Below are 24,723 nucleotides of genomic sequence, written 5' to 3' on the forward strand. Positions count from 1 at the left end.
GCCTCGTCATTTTACCCCGTTTCCATAGCAACCATGGCAATCCCTCTTTTCGCTCGCATGAAGTCGGTTGCTATGGCAATTGTAGATGAGAAAAGAGTCCTCCTTATTCTTAACTTTTATTTTGTTCGGTTTCGTAACCTATATCTCCGTCAAATCTTAAACATTTGATAAATCTTCGATTTTATAAACGACATACCTAGTTTTAAGAGTATTCTGCTGGCACGTACATGGATTTCGACGCAATAACATCGTGCACTATTACTGGAAGCGACTTATCTCATACAGTAACTTATCATGGTACAGTCTAATACATTCCAGGGTACAAGAAACGTAACCATCACTGGAACATATGCCGGTAGGGTTTCTCTTCCCGTTTCCAGCCCCAAAACCTGATTTTAAGATTCCTCTCGAAATGGCCTTGCATTGGTCAGTTAACCTTTGAAGTTCGGATTGTACGGTGGCTGTACTGGGAGTGATTCAGCCACCACCTGGTCATAGCTCGGTGGATTGAACATCCGAGCATCAGGTGGGCCGGGCATTGCTGATGCGGCCGGAGGTGCCGGGTACTGCATGCCGGTGTTGGGCAGGGACGGAAACTGTACGGGAGTCGGCTGCTGGTGTGGAGGAGCGGTTGGTGGTGCGGCCGATGTTTGAAGAGGGTAATGCTGCATGTAGGGTTGGGCGGGATACGGAGCTGGATGTTGTGCCGGGTAGGCAGCCGGTATTGCCGGATACGCGGACGTACCTGTCGGATGACCCTGAACAATCGTATGGACTTGTGTGGTTGTGTTTCGCGGTGCCTCACGATGAACGTCGGAGATTATTACCACGGGCGCTGCAAAAACAAAGTTTTGGTGTAAGCCGATAGGTATTTCCCACCAACACCTAGCCAAACGCACAGTACTTACGTGATATGATAGCACCCTTACTACGCCTTGTGCAGCAGCATCGGATCATCCAGCAGATCAAGAAAAACGTCACACCGATCAACAACAGCGAAACAATGAAATTCATGGCTAGCAATGGTTTCTAGGGTACGCGTAAAGCAGAAATGGTTAAACAATTCACACTCGTCTTTGGTCGTGTTCAAGGTTAACTATCTGCGAGTTGGTCGCAAATTTATGGCCATCCGGGGGAAACTATGTACGCGAATTGATATTCACACCGACTCACACCGCGAATGTTGTGAGTTTTTTTTTTTCGTTAATTTATAGAGGCTTTGGGTCTTTGAGACTTCATTCGCCTCTTCGAATGTTATGAGTCATGTTTACTTTTTTCTCCATATCCATGTGTTCAAGGCGTCGCGAACTGGGTTTGACAGACCGTACTTTGACAGCACATTATTTGACGTTTGTGCTCCATCGGGAACACTTTTTGGAAGCATTCGATGATCAAATTCATCCAAAATCGTTTCAACTTGTAGTTAAACATCAATGCTAGATATTTGGCCTCACTTTTTTGGCAGACATTTTAGAGGAAATACCCATTAAAATTGAGTTTCTAAGCAATTGAACCTTTCTATATACACCTTGGTAAGTGGACTACAATTCCGTAGTTGGGATCCGGCGAGCGTTTGTTTGGTATTTTCATCAATGATAAGCCAAACAAAACATTCCGTTTTAAATTTAGCGCGCATTATGCTTTATTGATAGTTTTCACCCGAGCTCCAACAATAACGCAAATAATACTATTTACATGCCCTAGGTCGTGGATTGCTCTTTTTCAATACTTTGCCAGCTCACGGTTGACGTTCTGTGCCGGCGGAACCGGGGATTGGGGATTTCTTGCGAGCTGCACAAAGCCATAATTATTGTACTGCTGTGCGTCCGGCACGGTTACGGTTACGGGCGCTGATAACCCTTGTCCTGGTATATCCTGCGTCACTATAACCGAGGCTGCAAACAAAAAGTAGCGAATTAAAGTACCTAACCTTTGGGGGCAACTATCTCGGTAAGCCAATGTTATACATACCGGTTCGCCTGGCGCGAATTGTGCGGGCCAAATAGTAGCCACCGATGAGGAAGAGCATGAAAAATATTTTCAACACCACAAACACCACTATGTCCATCGCGAAAGACTATTTGCTGCGAGGGCCCTCGACGTCGACAATGCACGCAGCAAGTCTGGTTGGTCTGCTGGCTCATTCAATACTGCGGCCAATGCGGGAATTACCAATGCGGTCAAAACATACAAAACTCAGCATCTCTCAGCAGCAACAGGTTTCGCACACTGACGCAAAAACTGTTTGGGCAAGATCAAACACAATCGCTAGCAGCTAGTGTTTGCTAAAGAATTCTTGCGATCAAAATCAAACAAACGCATTTTTTCGGAACTTCGAATGATTCGTTCATTGAGTACCACAATCTCACTGTTGTACATCTAATATATTTATTAATTTGTGTGTCTTTTTTTTGTTCTCGTTTTAGTTGCAGTTGCTGCTCGTCTGCGACAATCCGCAGCACTGGTTCTCATCAAGGTTGGTACGCCTATAATAGACATGCACATATATTCGCGAATATACATGAAAAACCTGGTGCCCCCGGGGACTGGGAAGCATTAGTACAGATGATGAAGAACATAACAGAACAGAGCTCGCCTTCTCACTATTCCTCTGCCTCATTCTATCGTCCGTCGTGCGGGTCTTCTTTTACATACAGATATACATAAAAAACACAACTTCCCTATAAGATCTCTCTTTTCTAAACGGTATGTAAATTGTTCTTTTCCGCATAGCAACGATGTATATATCATATATATGTATATATATATATACACTCGCTCGCTTTGCCTAACGATCAAACGAAACAGTTTGGCTGATCATGAACACCACCTCTACACAACTTCCCCGTTGGGAGGGATCGAATGAAGGAAATCTATAACGATTTTAGTACATCATTTTGTAGGACCATCGTTACTAGCCGACCGTTACATTTACAAGGTACCGATTCCATACCAATAGCACACCACACACCGTGCTTATACTGTGCGCAGTCATATCCCCTCTGTTCGCTTCTTTTTGTCCCTCAAAACCAAACTTATCACTTAAATGCACTGTACACTGAAGGAGGAGGAGGAGGAGGAGGAGGAGGAGGAGGGAATTTCATTTTTTATCTTTCACCTTCGGGTTTTTTATACACTGCATCCCACTCCTTTCCGGTTCAAACACACAGACCGACAGATGGGCCATCGGGATGGGCCATTTGGGAAGATTGACTTACAGCGTGGCGTGGCTTGCAATGCACAAAATCGGGATTGAAATCACAGAACCGAATTCCTTACAGCGGGAGCGTCGTACACTTCATACACCAAAGGAACATCGAATTTGGAAACATCGTATCCTTCCTTACTGACTGGCTGCTTGTACCGCTTGATCGTTCAAGATCAAGCATCTTCCTCCAAATGCTCCGCCAAACAAAGATTCGTCATTTGTGTTTTTACACGCTAAACACAAACAAACATCCACACACACACCAATACACGCACACACACAGACAGACAGATATACACACACACACACACACACCATTCTGCTCGATCTTCGTTACTCGTGTTAACACTAAGCTCATTAAGTTGGTTTGGTTTGTTTCTTTGTTCTGGATTTTGGTTAGGGTTTTCCTTGTCTTTTTGTATGATTTTAGAAAATTATATCCCATTTCCACTGAGGACTGTTTTGCTTCTCTCTTAAGTTCTTTGAACTTTTCTTCAAATTGGTTCTTTGTTTTTGTTTTTTATATACTCATTTGTTCATGTCCCGTTCACCATTTTCTGTTTGTCTTTTCTGTGAGGCACAGCATATGTTGTCGTATGTTTTGTTTTTCTCTTTTGTTATGTTTTGTTTGTCGCCTCTAAACGGGCGTTCATTGGGCGTCCACTTCCACTCGATCGCGCTTTTTTTCTTTCTTTTTTGTACAAATTCCGTCAATCTCCGTGTCGCGCCCCATCGGCCAAGAGCGCGGAAAAGGGGGCCAACCAGCTTCAAGTACAACAGCTCCCACTTGCTCTCTATCTTAAATAACGGTTTTGGTTTCACAGCATTATGTGCCTGGGTTTGTTTTCCTTAAGTACGTGGTTTCAGTTTGTCCTACGTTTATGTATATATATATTGTTACGGACCTTACTAGTGTAGCGCGTCATCAGCATAATGAACGGGAGTCTCTGCTGGTCCCAATACAATTTCTTCGTCCAACCACTCGCACGCCAATTGTAACTCTTGTCGGTTATGTATGTAAATCTAGTGTCTCCGCCAGCATGCTTCGGGAAACTATACGCTACAAACGGTTTTGGGGCACGTGGCTGCTCATCAGGAATCGCAGGAAGAGATAGTTACTAATGTAAGGTTTTCGAGTTTTCGTATGTGTTTTTGTGTTTGCTGCATCCGCGGAGGTTCTTGTTTGTTTCAGGCTCGTTTCATAAGTGCTCATATCAGGTCATGGCGTCACGGCTTTGGAGAGAGGAATCGTTTTCGCTCTAATTTATGTTTTGTATCGCTTTTGTCCCTTTATCCTTCTCTGTGTTATGTTATTCTCATTTATTCATCTTTTCTCCGGTAACTATGAGATACTTACTGGTTCGCCTTCAAGGCGCATACCACTACTCCTTACCAACCTAAAACGGTGAGGAATTGATCCTGCCTAACTATCGGTCGTGATGCGCTTTAATGTCTGGACCGCCAAAAAGGGGTGTAACGAAGGTGGATAAACTCTGGGTGGTTTTCCACCGGCAAATGCAATATGAATATCAAAGTCTCAATTTAGTACGTAGTAAGCCAGTTTGTTGTTGTGGTAAGCGATCTCCCCCCCACTCAGTACGAGCGAGAGCATGGTAATTGATTTAGCAAAACTAACAAACGATAGTGGGTCTTTCTTCAACGACTCATTCTAAGTATTAATAATGTTACGTGCTTTCCAAACGTCTCTCCATGCGGGAAATTAGACAATCACAGGTTAAGGGGGAGCGGGGGCTTCGTGGGACAGGAGAGGACAGAGGAATATAACAAAGCACGACTCGTGCGTTTGTCCGCGCGGTTCGGTTCAACAACGTGCTCATCAAACCTAGTAAACTCTAGTGCTGGATGCTGACCAGGATCATATCCTTTCTCAACAAAGGCTAACGATTTGGGAGGTGTAAATATGCTTATAGTTCCTGCCTTTCCTTACTGTTTCTTGTTGATATAGGATTCGAAGAAGGTGTTGTCACTGTTGAGAGTTGTTTCTCTTGATCATGGGACATATGACTTCTGACTTGCGCGCGGTCTGTCTCTTCTTCCCTTGTATTTCATTTCTTCTTCTTCTTTTTTTTGTACATAGGCACTGTGTTTAAGGCATCTACAAAGTGGAGGTAATAATTAACATTCATACAAATTTCGACGAATCGCTTCTTCCTTTCCATGGTTTTGTTTTTGTTTCTGTTCTGTTTGCGCTGGTTGGCTTCATCGTATCGTGCAATTCAGCTTTGCTTAATCAAGTAGCCGGTGAAATGTCGGAAGAGACGATAATGGACTATCTGAAAGCAAAGTAGCGTCTTATGGGCCAGAACTAACAGCAGGACCGGGGTTAGTGATCAAGCCAGGGCCATGAAAAGGAAGGCTGGGGACGGCGGGAGGCTCGGTAGATAGCAAAACACGTGTGTCGGTCATTTTTCTACCGCTTCCGAATTGAGGATCTTCTTCAGTTAGTTGGTGAGCAATTTTTCCTTCCACACACTCACACACACACACACACACTTTCTTCAGACACACACTCACACATATAGTTATTGAACAATTTGTTTTATCAAAATTTCGCGCAGTATCGGTTGGTTGCCTAGCAACAAAACCGTCCGCCTACTACCTATGATTGGTTCTTCTGGCATACTTCGATCGCTGGAGGGACTCTTTTTGACATCATCTACTCGGCTCTTTTCGCACACACTTACGCGAGTGTAAACATGTTTTCCATGCCTTGTATCGAGGTTTTGGATAACTCGAGGATTTTTTTTTTTGTAGATGAATTTAATGCTAAGCACGTAAAGGAATAATGTGTTGAAGGACATTAGCCGCCTTTCACACCATTCGACGCCATATCTATGCGCGGCAAGGCCAAGCGTCTTCATAGGCGGCATCCTTGCTTTTGTTTTACTACTTAACAGCTACTCTTTGTGGCTTTATAAGTTTACTACAAATTGCTGCCCTCACGCGAGCACACACACCCACACACACACACACATGTGCGCGTCCATGGTGGGATACTGTGCTCAGAGCGACGCTAAAGCGATCTTTTACAACAACACGCAAGCACACACTTCTTGGAGACGGTTTTAAAATATTAACTGTACAAAAGCGAGAAAAAATGGGGAAAAAATATATTTAAAAAAAGCATACTTACATAACATAAAATAAATAAATAAAGAAAACACAAAATAAAATAAGAAAACAAAACCATATTCAAGAAATCAAAGACCATTTTTACTGTCTCACATTCAGTGGTTTTTTTTTCTGTTTGTTTGTTTAACTTTTCCTTAAATCCGTTTTGCTCCGGGATGTATCGTGACGCGCGCACACACACAAAAGAAAAAAAACCTATTTAAACTATATAACTACATGACTGGAAAAGGAAGAAAACACTATTATTCTCAACCTACTCGGGGGAGGTATACGACGAGCAGCAGTTCGTTCGAACACCACCGTGAGCCATTTGCCCGTTGTGTCCTTCATTTGTGGCTCTGTGGAAGACACTCGCCGCACTAGCTACTTTCGCCAGGCGCTGGACGTAATCTAACCTCAAACAGCGCGCTCCAGGGGTTTGTTCTGTCGTACTGCTACTTCGTGTACGATTCTTACACAATATACACAATAGGTGTGTAGTATGAAAGCCTGAATGAATGATCATATGACTGGAGCACACCTGAAAAGGCCTCCTAATCAACCTTTGTGGATGGCATGGCATGGGGAAGGGGATTGGGTTTTGCACAAAAAACGATAAACTTTTTAAAAGTGGTTAAAAATTAAAAAGAAAATTACAAAAAAAAAAAAAAACACTTGGCAAACACTTGCATAAGCCTAAATCGTTCTGTTTATACGGTAGAAGTCAATAGAGTAGATCAAATAAATATCATTCTTTGTAGCACTAGCCTAAACCTACACCGCCGTCCTCTTCGCACTCTGTCTCGGCTCAATATCCTATCGATCTTCCCCCGGTTTCTTTTTTTTCGGAGCAGATCGTACTACGTACTCCTACTACAACACTACCAGCAGCACACACACACACACAAACGCACCCACACACACACACGCACTGGTGGTACTCTACTAACCGTCGTACTACGGCGTTTCTGTGGCACTAGCTCTATTGCACTAGGGCACTGGGCGAGAGGCCACGCACGAAACCGTCGCGCAAAGACCGGAACACAATGAAACAAAAAAAAAACAAATGGTTTAAAACTTATAAAACTATTTTGTTGCACCAGCTTTTTTGTTTGTTTGTTTGTTTGCTGTGCGGCCACAACATCTCGCTCTCTTACTTCGATCCCTTTTTAAGCTTTGAATGTTTTCCTTTTTCTTAAAGAAACGATAAGATGGAAGAGCACAAAAACCATCAGATAACGCAAAATCGGGAAAAATTTGGGAGGAAAACGTAACAGCTAGCAAACAATGAGAAAAAAATAAACAAAATGAAGGCTACACAACACAAACACATACAGCACGTTATTACATTTCTAGCGGCGCGGCACACAAAGGGATGTGTGCAGGTGTGTGTGTTTTTTGCTTAACTTTTCAACTCCTGTCCTCTGTCTGTGTTTCTCTTCAGTTTGACTTACTTTTTCCTCCTCCACCACACGCTCTACTAAGGCTAAACTGTTTTTGTCCTTTTTCTTTTCGTTGCGAGACCTTCTTCGTTTCGCCTGTGTCTTCTCATCTCGTCCGCATCGCATCCTTTTTTGTTCTTTCTTCGCTTCACACACTTTATAGTAAAATATACAGAGAAGTTATCCTATTAATGGCACACAAACTAGGTTTCTTTCTTTTCTCTTTTTTTGTATGTTTGTTTGTTTGTTTGTTTTGTTTTCAGCTTTTACTTAACGGTTTAGTATGCTTTTCTGCTTTGCTGCACTGCACTGCACACGTTACGACTTAGTTTTGTTTTGTTTTTGCACTACATGAAATATCTATCATTATGTCCTACTACGTAGACGGGCTCTTGCATTTGCATTTTGTTCCTCGGTTCTTGTCTCCATCAGTTGCAACAATTCAACAATAGCTATTGGGTTTGATCTCTTCCTTCGCTCGCTTGCTTTCCTTGCTCGCGCTTAGTAGTACATTGATGATTGCAGATATAAGTAATTATATTATGTTTCTTTTGTTTGTTTTGTAAAGATCTTTGTTTTACCACCACCATTGACAACACCAGGAACAGCTTTTGAATACACTACGCTTTGTTTAGTGGATGCACATCACAAATGGCCGCTGCCACCACGCCTCTAGACGGGTGTTTCTTTGATATGTTTGGCTCGGGATGATGTGCCAATGTGTTGTCATTCGCCGAGAGGCATGATCATATGGCATGGCCCTGCCTGGCTGTCCGGTCCGGTTAGTACACACCTAAACACCTGCGCTAGAGAAATCGGGACAGGGTAACGATGAGAATTCGAAAGCTAACAAACACCGTCACATCCAGATGCAGAAAGTATGCAGAACAAACATGCAACACGAGAACACGGGAGTTCAGGTCCGGGCACATCTGCGCTCGTGTACTGTCGAAAATCGATCATTCGGGATCGCTCACCTACACCGGGGCCAAGTCACGGGGCTTTACGTATAATATGGCCACAAGCTCGCTCGCGGATACGGATACAGCTATACATATACTTGGGGCGTATACAATCTTACTGACTGGGAAGGAGATCTTTGCCGTATCAGTTGCACTTGCTCACTAGCTCACCCAACAATCTCATGCTTCGAATTGACGTGGATCGGTTCATCAGTTTGTCCAGCTCTACATTAACTATAATATCCGCATGTCCTCAGGAGGGCGCAACTCTGTGTTTTAAGCTCTCGGTGGTTGGGTGCGCACGGTTCAGTAGTGCTGCTGCATCGCCATTGCCTGCTGTGATTGACCGTCAACAGTACCGGACGGGCCCGGGGTCACGCCCGGCGAAGGTGAATGACTTCCGTGCAGATGCTTCGGTTCGCTGCTGTTGCTGTTGTGGTTGTGATATGGTGAAGTAGGCTGGCTAGAGTAACCATGACTACTGTTGCTATTACCTCCAGCCTGCTGCTGCTGCTGCTGCTGTTGCTGGAGATGATGATGCTGTTGCTGCTGTTGCACAAGATGGTGGTGCTGCTGATGATGTTGATTATAGAAGGGATGCAGAAGTTGAGACGAATGTTGCTGTTGGTGGTGCTGCTGTTGCTGCAGGTGGTGATGATACTGGTGAGCTCCGTGGCCGTGTAGATGCTGGTGCAGCTTATGCGTGAAGTTCGCCATACTGCTGCTGCCCGTGCTGTCGCCGGTGTTGTTTCCGTCCGCGTCCGAAATCACCACCACGTGGTTTGAGTTATCGTCCAGATAGCACGCCGACCCGTCCGCCGACCCACGGTTCCCACCAGCGTTCCCGCTAGTCTTTAGGGGCTATGTGGCCCAACCCTCCGATATTCTTGGTCTTTTATGTGCCTGGGCGGAGGGTGCGTCGTATTCCGGCAGGTGGCTACCGCCCGTGCTGAGATGCCGGATGTCCACCGGCGAGGGTGCGTTCGTTGGTGTCACGGAACCTGTCAGGTGCCCGCCGAGAGGCATATAAGAGTCTGTTAAACGATGAGTCAGTCCAAGTTGCTTGCAAGTGTTCGTATCGGTAAGGTGGCGCTCGCTCACGCTGTACTTACCCGGTGTTGGGGTTAGGTGGCCGGTCGAGGAAGGTCGCGAATGTATCAGGTGGCTGTGGTTAAGGTTGGCCCCTAGCGAGCTCGTCCCTGCCCCGCCTCCACCACTCACAACCACATTGCCCATCGCGGTCAGTTGCTGGGCGCCGTTCTGTTGGCTGCTGCTGTTGCTGCTACCGTTGTTACTGCTGCTGGCGTTGACACTCGTGCCAGCGGATCCGCCCGCCGACTGGACGCCATTTGCACCGGAGGCTGAAGTGCCGGATGCGGTGTTGCCGGCACCGCCACCACCCGGCACCCCGTGATGGTGTGACGTGTTGTGGTGGTCCCGGGGCGGTGAGATCGGTTCCGCCTTAATCTTCACCGAGAGCGGCGAAGTGGATGGGGGTGGCGTACTGTTCGATACAGCTAGATGGGGCAAACCGCTGAAAAGTATTCTGAGTAAGTTCAACGCCCATTAACGCACCAAATGCCTAATCTCACACGCATCGCAACAAAACACACACGTGTGGAAGAACCGTCGTCGACCGACGACAGCGAATGAAACACAAACGGGAATCGTATAGCTACCTCGAGTGCTGGAGACTGCCCATGGCGGCTGCTGCAGCCGCGGCGGACGTGTTTTGGCTGTGACTGGATGCCGCACTCCACGGTCCGATCATGATGTCCGGGTTGAGCGAAAAAGTCCTGCGCACCGAACGAGCCGAGTGTGGTGGTATAGTTCGTGAGTCCTGGTATCGGTGTCTGCAGCGCCACTACCGGTGTGTTTAAATTCGTCTGTTGCCGCGTGTGCTGGAGCAGAGGAAGGCCGAAATCGGTTAGCCACTTCAGAGCCGGAAATGAGTAGCGACGCAAGCGTATACTTACTTCCACGTACGAGATGTCGTCTGCCGTGATGGTCGGGTTCATCGGGGTCGGTATCACTACTCGCAGGTTGGTCGACCGTGAACCGGAACTACCACTACCACCCGACGGACTCTGTTTTATCGTTTGCACTGCATTATCGAAATGGAACTCTGTTTGAAAGTACGATACTTGACGATTACTGTTGTTACTACTTGTGCTTACTATTTCCCTTTGCTTTTTCTCTCGTTCTCGACGGCCATTTTCAAACGGTGGCCGTCAGTTAGTAAAAGTAGTACATAGCACGCCAAACACGCACTATTAATCAAACGTCATAGGCACTCACGCACACACACACACAAAGCGCACATAGGAATCGTTCTGCTACTAATGGAACGATCGGAAATAGCGACTTCAACGGAATCGTTAGCGTGTTGAGAGTGTACTCTTCAACTCTTACAATTATTAATAAAAACAAAGGCACACACACAAAGAAACACAAGGCAATAAGTATTGAAAAATATTGAAAAAGGTGGGCTGAATATCGGCCCCACGCATGCAAGTTATTCATTTTAAAAAGCTCACCACACAGCTCCGACCGGTAGTTGAGGTTTTCGCGGCGGTTTCCTGCTACTCCCGCCGCAATCATTATTTATCCACGACATGCATACAACATCCTGCTTGATTCCTGCCGCCGCCTGTCCTTCCCTTTCCTTTGATCTATACTGCTCTACGCACACATGCACCGAAAAACACGCACCATTCTGCCGAGTGCCTGCGATTTTTATGCACTTCCGGATGCAACTTCCCCAGCGACAAAGCGCGACTAGCGACTAACCCTTGAACTTTTCCGCGGAGATATTAATAGATTTGCATTAACGATACATACCTTTGCCTATCCTACGCTATGCGCTTTTCATTTTGCGCACCATGTGTGTGTGTGTGTGTGTATGTGTGGGCTACATCATAATTGCAATGCCACGCTCTGTAGATGCAATTGACATTCTGAGTGTTGTTTCATGCTCGAGAACCGATTGAATTAAGCTTTTTTCTCTACGGTAGCTCGCGATCGCGAGCCTAAGTGGTCATGACGGTATGACGGTTGATAAAATTGTTCAAAGGTTAAACTTTTCAGGAAAAAGCTCACCCAGTCTGGCCATAACTCGAGTCTCAAGACTCAAGGCTCAGGAGAGAAAGAGATGGTGTTGGCAGGAAAGTAGTAGTAACACAAGATTGTAGAGTTAATCGAAACGGACAAAGGACAAGAAAACCATGCTTACTTTTGTTATGTGTGTTATGGGTGTTATTGTTATTGTTATGCGCCTGATGAGAGCCAATACCTGGACTCGGACCGGGGCTGGGAGATCCACCGAGGGGCGACGCTGAGTGTGGATAACCGTTGGACATTTCTAATATACCGCCGGAGGGATAAACTGTAATCGAATCGAATAGGACGGGAGATTTGTGAGTAGTGTGCCGAGACACCGAAGAATCCGTCCCTTGTTCGTCGACTTACCCGAATCCGTCTCAGAACTGGAGGGCCTTGGACTAATACTATTGTGTGCCATCTGCGGGCTGCTCTGCAGCATCGAATCGTTGTACGTACCGATCACGGGCACCGACACCGGTACCGAAACCGGCAGCGAGTAGCTGTTCGTGGCCATGTTGGGCCTGGCACCGCCCGCCGTCAGCTGCTGGTTGCGCTGCATCATGATCTGAAAGTCCTCGTCGATTTTGTTGTACTTGGCTTCGGTGCGGGGCGTTAGCGTGTAGCTGTCCTCCGGTTCGGGCGAGTCCGGCGACATCGTGCCGTTTTTGTTTTCTTTCTGCGCGTTTACCTGCAACTGTAAGCAGACAGGCCTTACAAGAATAGGGACCGGGTGGCTTTCGGCGAGACACGGCTTTCCTCGCTTGGCTTCACTGGGTTCACCACAATATTACCGCACACAACCAAACGACGACACAACCGGCCAAAGGCTTGCTGGCTGCTCGAAACTATCATGCAAAAGAAGCGACTCTCCAATGAGTTAACGTGCTAAGCCAAACAAACGATTTTCTATGCGCAAACCTATGCAGTAATGTTAGTTGCTTGATCGTTCGGTAGCGAGAAACACACAAGCTGCGAGGATACACGATCATTTGAAGGGTAGATCGGGGAGACGGTTTTAGAAGGTTTGGATGTTAGGAAAGCAACCGAAAGAAAGGGAAACGAACTCGCAACAACAAAACACGCAGCACGCCCGCTAGTGCAGTAATAAACGGTTTGTCAATGAGGTCAATAAGGTCAGCAGGTCACACCGTTAGAGGTACCTCGATTATGTTCTTGTTCGTCAGCGACTCGTGCGGCTCGTTGTACTCCGTGTACTTCAGCAACACCTTGTCCATGTCCGTGCTGGCGTACTGGTACAGTTTGTTGCTGCTGCTGAAGATGATCAGTGCAATCTCGCAATCGCACAGCACGGACAGCTCGTACGCCTTCTTCATCACGCCAAACTTGCGCTTGTTAAACGTCACCTACAAACAAACCAACGGGATATGATGTGAGTTGGAAGACGAGGGGGGATCAAAAGTCGGGAGTGTGCATCACCACTTACCTGCCGGTTCCGTTCGTCCGTTATCCTGGAAATCTGTATCTTTTTCCGTCCCATCGTGAGCGTTTGCTGTGGTCGCCGGCTATCCTGATCGCAATCTAGATGTCCGGCGGTTCGTCCTGAACTGAACGCTTCGCCCAACCGTTAAGTGTGTGTGGAGTTGTCTCTTCCTTTCGCGCTCTCTCTCTCTCTCTCTCTATCTTTCACACTTCTTCTTGCTCTCTATCCTTCGCTTTGTCTACGTATGGCACAGGTTGGTAAGTACTAGTTTGTAGTACGGCAAGCAGCGTCCGCTAGAACTAATGGTACCGCATCACCACACTATCGAAGTTGCACTGTAAAGAAACTGCTTTCTGTTCCCGGTTTGCTTTTCCTGGGTCAAGATCAAGGGCGCTTTCGTAACGCTGTTGACGTTTGTGGTCTAGAAACGGTGACCATACATCGGACGCTCCGCAGTCGCATGTGTCATGCAGGCATTTAGAATGCACATTCGGTGGCCACTCTGTGGAACTGAACTACACAAGCACTCCAAGACGACTCGAAACCGTTGCGCTGCAAAAGGAAGGAGAAAAGAAGAGCGACACAGCTCACATAAATAAATGGGAACCAATTGTTGGAGAAGGTAGTAGCAGCTCTGGAAGCGAATTTACATGTGCATGATGCATTCTAACATTTTCCCTTTTCCAAGTCGCTTTTTCACCTCGTTAAAAGCACCACCGTCATAAGCCTCCCGACCGTACAGCTTACACTGCGGATCATAAACACTTCGTTCGCGAGTGACATTTCCGAACGCACGGCAAGAGGGGACACAAACGACAAAAGTGACCTCTCCCTTTTGGAGGATCATAAACGAGCGGTAGGATTTAAATGCAACAAAAAGAAAACTGCGCCAATCGCATTGTGTGCCCTGCTTCTACGTACAATTGGAAATGCAGAACTCCATCGCTCATATGCTCCCAGCAAGCGGCAGGTGGAGGCACAATTTATGCGAGCTTTTCCAACGCGCACGCGAATTCCCACCACCCCGCTAGAGAAGGGGTTTTGCCGGGCCAAACAGGCACAGCTGGTTTGATTTCCAGAGCCTCTTGCCAAAGGTTTTCCGCTGGCACGCGAACATTTGCATATCCTTCCTTCTCGCTTGCACTCTTTCCTTTTCCACGGAGGCGCGCAAAATACACCACCACTCACATGGATGCCCGGTAAAAGCAAGCACCACTAAGGGCCAAGGTGAAGTGAGCAATAATAACAACGAGCGACGAGGACATAAAAAAGGAAACAACCGACCCACCAAACAACCGAACCCAAATAATCGATACATTAATGTGTCGTGTCTTCAAGGATGTGGATTTGAATGCTGCTGGTACTGGAATTCGCATCACACTCTTCGGTTCATAGTTGTGCCTGTCATCACGTGAAACGTCACGGTCAATCGGCGACCGCCCAGCATAACTCTCGACCTAAACCGGGTCTGCCCGGGCCGAGGCTCGAACGTACATGCTAACTAATAATTCAAATCCCGCTCAGGGGCTGGTTGGGTGCTTCTTCTGCTGCTGACCGAAAATTACTGCTAAATTGATTGTCGCTTGTTTTCGCATCGTGATGCTCCACAGTCGACAGAGCGAGACAAAGGCTCGACAGTGTGCAAACATTGGCCTCCAGACACCATCCACTGTTGGCTGTTGCGATTGACACCTGAGCTGAGAGCCGTTCTTTTGAAGAGGATGGAGTGACGGTGTCTTAGAACAGCAAGCAGCAATTAATCTCAGACCCAGACGGCCTATTTCGTGTGTCGAAAGTCGAATGCCCCGTATCTGTCATCTGTAGACGTAAAAGGGACACATCAGGAGCAGAAGCTGAATTTGGCGTAGGGCGGTCAATCAGATAAGCTTTCAAAAGTTAACAAATAAAGCTCATCGTGGCGGAAAAACTTCCCATCTAGACACACGGAATTGCACTTATGCTCTGACGGCAAACTTAAGTGGAGCAAAGACACGGCAGAGATCTCTGGGCCCCGTACTCTCCTGACCAATGGCGCAACATCGAAGTACGGAGCGTGTAAGAACAACCGGCCATTACTACCAGTACACCATACATGCTTCGGCGATGATTCTTCTTTCTTCTGTCCGAGATGTGCCTGTATGGGAAAAGGCAGGCAACCAGCCATAGGACCAGTCTTTCTTGTGTAGTGTACGTTGCTTGACATACGATGGCGACGAAGACGACAGCAACAACGACGCGCGTTTTTGGCACCGATCCGATGTTAGGTAAGATGCCTCCCAAAACCCGACCCGACACGGCTGACCGTCTCGACTCGAGGAAAAACATCATCCCACCCACTTTTCCCAACATCCACCCACCCACGGACGTTACGGCGAGTGAGGAGACAGACACCAACCTTTGCGACAGGAGGGAAAAATTGTAGAAATTTCTTTTTTTTTTCGAACAAAATGCTTTAACAGTGACTTCAGTGTAGAAGGAAAGGTTTGCTGGAGAAAAACTTTCTGATTAGAAGGTGGAAAATCTTTTGCTTTACTTTTGGAAGCTCACCGAAGGGTTAACTCTGCGGATCGAACCAATTGCTTTGTCGTCAGACGAGAAGGACCATCAACAGAACGAGTATAGGCGTTCCAATCCTATCGTCAGCCCGTGACTTTTCCGAGTTGTCATCAGTCGCGCTTGTCGTTGTCGTCTTCCGAATCTGATGGGCGACCAACCTTCTAACCTTCACCGAACGGAAAGCCAATTTTTCCAGATACGTCTCTCGCTCAGAAATGCTCAGGTCCCGGGAGGTTAAGAAGGAGGATTTACGCTTTCGTTGTCGCAGCGTAATTCTTTGCCTTTCGTTTCTATCCTCCCAATCACCAGATATCACTGTTCTGGGGCCTCTTATTCTTTTTGATTTTTTATATTGCCAGACTACAAACTCTCCTTGAAAATAGCGATTCCTTGCCAAATTCAATTGTCCCCAACTCCCAACGCGGCGTACCCTCTACCGTCATCACATTATCGACATAATCGCGTATGTTTTCAAAGTTAACAACGGCGAAGAGCTGTCAAGATGTGCCAAAGACATTTCCGTTTCGAATTTCCCCGTTTCGCTCTTGGTTGTTTAGGTGGAGTTCGAATTGAATGGTAAATGCTTCTTGGGGTTAATCCATTTTCCTCGTCTACCAAGCCTCTCTTTCTCTCTCCCTTTCTCTCGTGTCAATATCGCCCAACATTAACATTCCCTCGACTCAATCCAACGATCGTGAAATGGTTACGCATTGCACGTTTCTGCACGATCGTGATCGTCTCAACCGTTGCCAATGTGACAAGAGTGTGATGGAGGTGAAAGGGGTGAGAGGGCCGGGGTGGAAAAGGGAAAACAGCCCCATTGAATTTCTACGTTTTCCTTTTTCCCTTAGTGCCATTACCACAAACCACACACGGTCATTTGTTTAGACGTGTTGGTAGGCAGCAGCGGCCCCGGTGCGGTACATAAATCGATGGAAAACACGGTGGAAAACAAATACATCCACAAGTCCCCCGGGAAACTTCTCCCCACGCAAGGGGTTGCCAAGGGTGTGGAGAAGGGTGAGAAGAGAGAAAGATATTCGGTTCGTACTGGTGTGGCACGGACGGTCCTTTCCCCCCTACCACACACTCATATCTCCGTCCGCCATCCGTATAAACACAATCACCTCTCTGCCCTGTGTCTGTGTGTGTGTTGAACGATCACCGCCGCTACACTCAGAGCATCACAATTTCCTTCCCGAGCCGTGCGCTTGAGAAATTCGAAAACATCCCACCGCACTCCCCAGCATCCGCCTGCTATTTCCTCCCAATTTTCCCCTCACTCACTCTCCTCCGCCTCCTCCTCCTCCTCCTCCTGACAGAAAATTCACGCAAAACCTGACTCAGTTTTCAGCTCGAGATGATCTCGATCTTTTTCGCTTCTTTCGCTTCACGTGCACGTTGCTTCTTCCACATTTGCTAGACGTACACTTTATGGCGTTTCCCGTTTCGCCCTTTTCGCCCTAGCTCTAGCTCGCACAACCCACGAGCGTATCGTCGCAGTCGCTTTTCCTGATGATCTTCGGAGACAGATCGGATTCGGTGCAGCTGTTGCTGCGCTGATCTTTGTACTTGGGCGAGCTGAGCGACAACATGCTCGTTCCGTTTTCCGAGGAAGAAGCGAAATAGGAAAAACTAAAAGACAGCTTACGACAGCCGATCACCACAACATCTCACGAGTGCGAGCGGAAAAATGCTACCGCGAGAGATGCAGGGAGGGCACGGTGAGGGACAGGCTCGCTTCATCTTAAGCCACACATGCGGGACTTGCGCTTGTCTCGGGCAAACGATGCGCTCGTGCGCGCACACTCCGGACAAAAACCTGGGCGGTAAAAGATTCTTCGGGGGGGCTGCTTTTTTTGTTTTGTTTTATTGTGCCTTTCCCTCGCCTTTTTAATGCTGCGAGGAAAATTTGATTCCTACCGCGCACTTGGAATACCGGAGGAACGCACAATTGAACGTGGCATTAGCCTCTGCCGGTGCCTCGATTCCGTGAGGGAAAACATTAAGATCGACAGAGCGCCGAGACGGAACGAAGCAGGGCAAGCCAAAGTACATTTGACGAAACATCCTCAAGAAGTGTATGGATCGCACTTACGACGCTGAACGCATCGGCTTTTGGGTGGGATGAGTTTCACGGCACGACACAGCAAGCACCAAACGGCAAGAAAAATGGACAAGTCAACCGACGTTAATGTCTGAAATGAACGAAATGAACCGCGCTTTCCCGACTCTACCTTACAATCCTCTAGCCCGTCTGCCACCGCACGGGGGAAACATTTTATCTCCGTTCAGGCCTAGAACGTGTAGAAGAAAAAAGAGTATCGTGCGTTCGGCGGTGGGGAGTAGGGTTTTGTTTTTCTCGTTTCGGGACAGACGGCAACACAGGGCATTTGACTTGGGCCTTGCTAGATCGCCTTAACAACCGAACCCATCATGAGGGGCTTACAATTGCCTGTTCCTACATTCATCTTCACTACCATCCATCCATCCATCCATCAACTGTGAACGTTCCATCCATCTCGTGCGCTATTTACCGAACTGAACCCGTGCCTTGGATCCGAACTCATCCGAGGGCAAAAAACAGACTTCGAATTCGAGCTTTTTGCGTCGCTTAAAGACAATTCCATGTAGTACCCTAGTCTCTGGCTGGTTGGTTAGTTGGTAGAATTCCTTACGCCATCCATCCCTTTGCCGGAGGTTAAATACGAGATCGGTCGTCACTTTCACTTTTCAAATTGAACCTTTTTCTCTCAGAGCGATGGAGACGCCCAGTGATTTATGAAAATGGATGGAGACGCCTGGTACTTTTCATAAATCATCAACTTTTTTTGTGCTGATTCTAAACAGATCCAACACTAAGGAAATTTTAAACCGTTTTCAGACAGATTTAAAACACTTTTGAAACATAAGAGACTCCTCCAGCTAAGCTCAAGTTTGTATAGATTTGCGTATTCAATTATTATTGTTTCCCCTTGTGCAAAATGTTGGATGGATTGCTGGATTTATAATTTTAGTTTTTTCTTCCGAAGGCATCATCATTATCGTCGGTCGGGACGTTTTCGTGCTCCCTTTAAGGAAAACATCGGAATCGAATAATCCACAAAATCTACGCCGAAAAGTCCAGCCGTTGACCATCGGATAAGGTCCTCTCGTCTAACGACCTTACCCATGGCCACGGCGACACTTACCGGTAGGCTTTTCCCAAAACGCTAAGACGCGGATTAATGCCGTTAACGATAACTCGCAAGGACGTGGCGTTGTTGTTGCCTACGTTTCAAAAAATTTGCACTCAACCACGCGGCGCTTGTGTGTCGTCCCGTGTCTATCGATTCGACCGTCCTTCGCCTTCAACCTTCAAAACAACCACGTCAAGGATATGGAGAGTCCTAACGCAAGAACGACCGGTTGGTTTGCCGGTTGCCGTGAAGCTTTTCCGTCCTCCGCCGGTGCCTCGAACCACCCAAGTCGGAGGCGCGCGACCTTCAAGCTCTACGGGGTAAAGCCATTTTCCTTACCTTCCACCATTTGCGGAAGATTCACGACCACTTCTTGCTTCGAAACAGCGCGTCTCCCTTAGCGTCACAGCACCGAGCGGCCGGAAGCATGAACAGCAGGAAAAACGGGAAATATGCTGTAAATTTCCATTATGCTTTCAAATAGCACCATATCCGCCCTCTGGGACGGAAAGGTTTGCGGCCGAGAGAGTTCGACTTTTCGCCTCCCTCCAATCGTTCGGGATCACACGAAAGGCTCACAAGAGATGTGTGTGTGGGTGGGTGTGAGAGAGCGAGACGAAGCATGGCACAGTGTGTCAGAGAGGGTGCATTCTACCAGTTTCAGGCGGGAGAACTGACAGGGACGGATATGCTCGAGCGAGTGGGAAGAGCAAACAATCGAAGTCACACAACAGCTCACAAAAAAACGGAACATTCAGAATTGTTTCCGAGACCTTTCCGTAGGCGGCGATCTTTTGACTTTTGAGAGCGAGCGAGACTTTCCATCCTTTTGCGAACCATCAACTCGGAACAGATTGAGCCTTATTGGCGTTCTCCGTTTGTTTGGGTAAAGCAAAAACAAGTTGTCCGAAATTAAATTTCATAAAAAGGAATTATACCAAGCGGGAGGCAATTGAGTTCCTCGTCTAGGCGGCCGCTGAATGGAATAAGGACAACAATAACGCACATACACACTCAGAAGGTCATCGCAATTGATTATTTATGCTAGAGCCGAGAGCGCTTAGAATCCGTCGAGTTAGACGACGGAGCAAAGAAAAAATAACGATTTTTCCAACTGGCCCTCCTTCCCTACTGCTCCATGCCCTCCTGTTGCACGTCCCGTGTCACTCTCTGCACTCTGTGTTGGTCTTCCTGCTAAACGATTGTTCCTGTTGCTCCTGTTGGTGTGTCACAATTCTGTAGCTCCTTCCTACAACATCATCACCACAACTTTATCGTCCCGAAATTTGTTTGGAGCTTTTTATTTGGCTGGCTGATTTATTTCCACACCTCACCCTTCGCTTCGTTACCTGTTCGGTCTGTTCTCGTGTCCAGCTCGTTTCCACGCGCTATTATGCAACAGCCACGGTGGTACGTAACAGCGCCAGTCGAAGTACAGCACGCCGGAGCGACTTCTGCAATGCCATGTCGGCGGATCTGCGTGCTAAGTTTGCCTGCCAGTTGATGATTGACATCCGCGATTTTTCCGCGATCCAACCGTGTTGTGCCGCACAAGCAGGACTATCCAATACTGCTGACAGCGCGCCGGAGTGAGGTCACCGTAGCGCGGTCCCCAAAGGCCAGGCCTAGGCTGTATTCCACTTTTTGACAAACGAATCTCACTTTCAAGCTCAAGCCTTTATTTTACTTTAAGCCGACCTCAACACTTCACATCCATCGACCGCAACAACACTGGCGATGTCGAACAACTAAATATTTAATCCGTAATACGACGAAGTTACCACACAATCAAGTTTCTTACGGCTGGGATATTGGTGAGTAGCTTAGAGCACTGGAAGGAACAATAAAGCATTACACACACGCACACTCGGCATCACAATTTCTGGAAATTGACTGCTCAAATTCACCACATAACCTCCAACCGACACCAGGCAAGGCGCAATAATTTTCTTCCAATAAGTTTTAATTCCTACTCCACTCGCTCCACCTGCTGGGCAACTTCCAGCATACACACATCCGACTCTGTGTGTGTGCGAGGTGAGCTTTGGGCCGGTTTGTTAGAACTGTTTTTTGAAGTCTCGGAAGCTCGAAGCCATGAGTTGGTGGTTGTTGCTTTGCACTCAATTAGCCCGGCACAAAAACCGAACCCGAAGTTCCAACTCTCCTTCCCAGTGGCCACAAATTATGGAAATTAGAGATACGATTCGGTGGTTCGATTATGCGCTTCGATTATCCGAGCTGCAAAATGTTCCATGAGCGTGAAACTGAGAGCTGACAGATTGGGCCCTGCGAATGGGATACATTTTGATTGAAGTCCCAAGGATCAAAGCTCAAAAGAGCGAAGCAACGAAAATCTCTTCTATTTGTTTGAGACTATAAACAAATCAATAGAAGAAGATGCATCACCCTGAGCATCCACCAACTACAGACGTTGCGCCATGCCGGTGTTTGGCGGCGATCGCCTTTAGTCCTATTTTTAATGCAAAAGGGATTCCCCAAGCTATGTATGTTAAAAAAGCCGACGGCATCATACCAACGGCCACAATAATGGCCACAACCTGCCCGCCCTTCCATCCACCCTCCCAGGCGAGCAGGCGGCTGACTCTGACCTAGTGCACGAGCAGCACAGAAATAGCCAAACTAATAATAATATCACACACGCATGCCAATAATACTTCTCATCGGTGAAAGGGGCTTTTCCCGTTTTTTTTACAGTGCAGTCAACTCGTCCTTCCTCAATCTCCCTCCCCCCAACAACCCCCCAACCCCCATCCTTCTAAACTGCATAATACTTTCCACCAAAGTATTTCCGCTGCGATAAAATAAATGGCGCGGGGGGTGAGGCCGGGCGAGTGACCTTGACTTTGGGTGGGGAGGGTTTGGGGCGGTAGCCCTCACTCCTCTTTGGTTTGTTATGAATATGGCGGAAAGTCTAGGATTATTTTTAGGGTTGAGACTAAACTAACGCTATCCAGCATATTTTTAATTTACGTCTGGCGTGTCTACCGTGTCTGATGTAGTTGAGGAGGGGGTGGTGCATTTCGTTTTTTTTTATCTTTGGGCGCCAGGTTTTGTTGTAAACGACGCCAACGACGGGAAGCTTATCGACCACGTGCTTTTCGCTAGTTTTGGTGGGAATTTTACATCATAAGAAACTAGGAGCACACTCTCCCCTGGCCTGGATTAGACCGTCTCAAACACGCTCGCGCTCGTGAAGTTGAAGTTCGCCCCCATGTATCTTCACGTGATACGCAATGTAGTTCGCGTATAGTTTGCACTAGGGATTAGTGGAAGGAAAAAGTTCCACACCGCACCGAGCAGCGCCTTGCCACTAGCGGTCTTGGAGCGTTCTGTTCACTCTCCGTCACTGTCGTGCTGCCCAATATGTATTTGCACTTCCATTCAAGCCTTCCACGTAAAAAGATTCTACTATCGCCGATCCACCAGATAAGCTGATAAAAGCGAAGATGCAAACGTTGGTTTTGTGTGACCCTGTGGCGTGTGTCCGACGATGTGTCCGGCTAATCGCATCGAGCTGTACCAACAGCAGAGGTTAAGATCACAAACTCACTCACTATTCTCTTAGCAGAACGTTCTGTAGCTGGACATGAATGGAACGTCTTTTTTCGTATGCCGCGACTTGAATGCAAACAAAACTCTCGTTTCGTCCTACACCACCAACATGGCCCCAGACAACATGGATGGCGCTCTTGGCGCTTCGTTGTGTGTTTTTTTATTGTTGACATTTGCATCACAACACCGACAAACACACATCGCTACAAAGAGGACACGCATCGCAGAGATATATCTCACTCTTTCGCTTCGTGACAAAACCCTTCGTACGGGCGGACGCCACCGTGAACCGCTTTATTTGATTATTTTCGCTTCTTCGCACTCCCAATTCGCACATTCGCCGCCGCGCACAACACACTTTATCGCCGCGCGACACCGGCGACGACCAACGGACGTTATCTCTCACACTACCGTAAAGACCACACACGCCAAACAACAACAACAACAACAACCACCGACAAGAAGACTAGCAATACACACCAACCAAGCAGCAAAAGACCACGCGCGCGAGCCGTTCGACCGGGGGCCTACAATATTTATTTGCCCTTTTTTGTGGCCGGTCGTCCGTCGTCGTCGTCGTTGTTGGTTACGTTTTGCAAACGGATTTTCACGTCACTATCGGGATGTGAGCCGGCACACACACTCACGAGCTTTCCTTCGGCTTTGCTGCGCCTGTTTCTGCAACAGCAGCAATGAATACACCGAACGGTAGCCAGCCACAGCCAGGCAACAGAAAAAGCACGTCCGCACCGTACGCGTTACGATCCCAGAGTGAGTCGCGTGTGGGTGAGAAGACCGTGTGCCTCACGCTGTGACGTTCAACGACTGAGAGAACAAGCAGAGAGAGAGAGAGTGAGAGCCCTCGAATGGTGCTCGTGCGGAATGTCGTGCGTGAGATCGCGTGAATCGAGCAATGTGAACACGCGTGAGGTGGAAATTTCTGGTGCTTCTGGATGGGAGAAGATCTGTCTCGCTCTCTCCTCACGCGTCACTGACTCATTATCTGATGTGTTTGATCATCTGCTTATCACCGACGCAGGCTGTGTGAGTGAGCTGTAGTGTCTTAAGAGCTTCTCATTTCTAATCGAGGTATTGAGACTTCGCAGACCTTTAAATCGTCAAAATCATAACAATCAAATTCTTCCCCACTAAAAGGTAAATAAGCGACAGAACTTGTGAGACGTGGGAAAATTCCACACATCATCCGTCTCATGCATCATTCTACCAGCATGGAAAACCCAACGCTTTCGTTTTCTCGCACATTCACACTCTCGCTCAATCTTTTATCCCACTTTGACACGTGCGTTCAAGCAGAAGGAAGGATCGCCTGCTGTGAAGGAATGCGCGTATCCGTGGCCAAGCAAAAAATAAGCGCTATGGCGAGAGGAAAATCGTTGCAAAACATCCCCCAAAAAGGCGAACCGAACCGAAAAGCACGAACCACATCGGATCGGTTTTCCGAACGCACAGGGGAAAAACTTGGAAAATGGTGGAACGCGAATTGGAGGACCCATACTACCATGCATGCCTTATCTCTCACTATCGCTCACTCTCGTTTTCACTTATCCTTATGTGACAGTTTATCGTTCATCTTTTTATATTGGGGTTTTCCAATTTCCTCGTGTGAGTTCCCTCCAGCTGAGTGTGAGCACACACACACTCTCTCTCTCTCTCTTGCTCTCCCTTTTACTCATCGTCATCGGCAGGTTACTTCAGCGCGGCCTGCAGCTGCATTCGATGCAGGAGAAATATCGCTGCTCTCTATCACACATACAAGAACAGGGACACATACACACACAAACAAGCAAATGCTCTCTTGGATTTCTACCACACGCACTGTTGCAATGCGAAGGAAAATCCCGTCGACAACACAAGCGGCGAGGTCGCACTCACTCGCTGGAATAGGAAAATGATTTGTGAGCAGCATATGTTTCGATCATTTGTCACTCCATGTGGTGGTGATAAATTATGTGCGTGTTTGTCTGCACCTTCGGGGCCTCTTGCGGCCTTCCCCGTCGTCCTGCCTCTCCTCATCCCCGTACACATAACTATGGGTTGTTGATTTTCTATGCTTTGTACATCATCCATGCGCGGTCCAGCACAGTGACGGCCTGTCTATCGAGGGCCC

At 47.4% G+C, this 24,723-nt stretch overlaps 3 protein-coding genes across 3 annotated transcripts in view; all 3 read right to left on the bottom strand.

The window, feature by feature from the left end:
* Nucleotides 1–79: 79 nt before the first annotated feature.
* Nucleotides 80–1,290, bottom strand: LOC118512112 (vegetative cell wall protein gp1). Its single transcript, XM_036056087.1, has 2 exons — nt 909–1,290; nt 80–835 (listed from the first exon to the last, which is right to left on the bottom strand). The coding sequence occupies exons 1-2, from the start codon at nt 1,012–1,014 to the stop codon at nt 432–434; spliced, it is 510 nt and encodes a 169-aa protein (XP_035911980.1). The 5' UTR covers nt 1,015–1,290; the 3' UTR covers nt 80–431.
* A 2,517-nt stretch (nt 1,291–3,807) lies between these two features.
* On the bottom strand, nt 3,808–9,603 carry LOC118512116 (G-box-binding factor-like). Its single transcript, XM_036056092.1, has one exon. It carries the CDS (start codon nt 9,459–9,461, stop codon nt 9,051–9,053), a length of 411 nt encoding a protein of 136 aa, XP_035911985.1. The 5' UTR covers nt 9,462–9,603; the 3' UTR covers nt 3,808–9,050.
* The window catches only part of LOC118512081 (myocyte-specific enhancer factor 2), a 47,565-nt gene continuing 29,871 nt past the window's right edge, over nt 7,030–24,723 (bottom strand). The window contains 9 exon segments of the mRNA XM_036056037.1: nt 7,030–9,778; nt 9,857–10,290; nt 10,424–10,536; nt 10,538–10,645; nt 10,721–10,848; nt 11,977–12,129; nt 12,213–12,540; nt 13,007–13,210; nt 13,291–13,839. Of these exon segments, the coding sequence (XP_035911930.1) occupies nt 9,606–9,778; nt 9,857–10,290; nt 10,424–10,536; nt 10,538–10,645; nt 10,721–10,848; nt 11,977–12,129; nt 12,213–12,540; nt 13,007–13,210; nt 13,291–13,344 (1,695 nt within the window). The 5' untranslated portion in view covers nt 13,345–13,839 and the 3' untranslated portion in view covers nt 7,030–9,605.

This window comes from Anopheles stephensi, chromosome 3 (genome assembly GCF_013141755.1).
Source record: "Anopheles stephensi strain Indian chromosome 3, UCI_ANSTEP_V1.0, whole genome shotgun sequence".
Lineage (NCBI taxonomy): Eukaryota > Metazoa > Arthropoda > Insecta > Diptera > Culicidae > Anopheles > Anopheles stephensi.

Coding starts and splice junctions, on each gene's coding strand:
- LOC118512112 (XM_036056087.1), bottom strand. CDS start 1,014: ATGAATTTCATTGTTTCGCTGTTGTTGATCGGTGTGACGTTTTTCTTG. Junction 836..908: donor TAAGGGTGCTATCATATCAC/GTAAGTACTGTG, acceptor TTGTTTTTGCAG/CGCCCGTGGTAATAATCTCC.
- LOC118512116 (XM_036056092.1), bottom strand. CDS start 9,461: ATGGCGAACTTCACGCATAAGCTGCACCAGCATCTACACGGCCACGGA.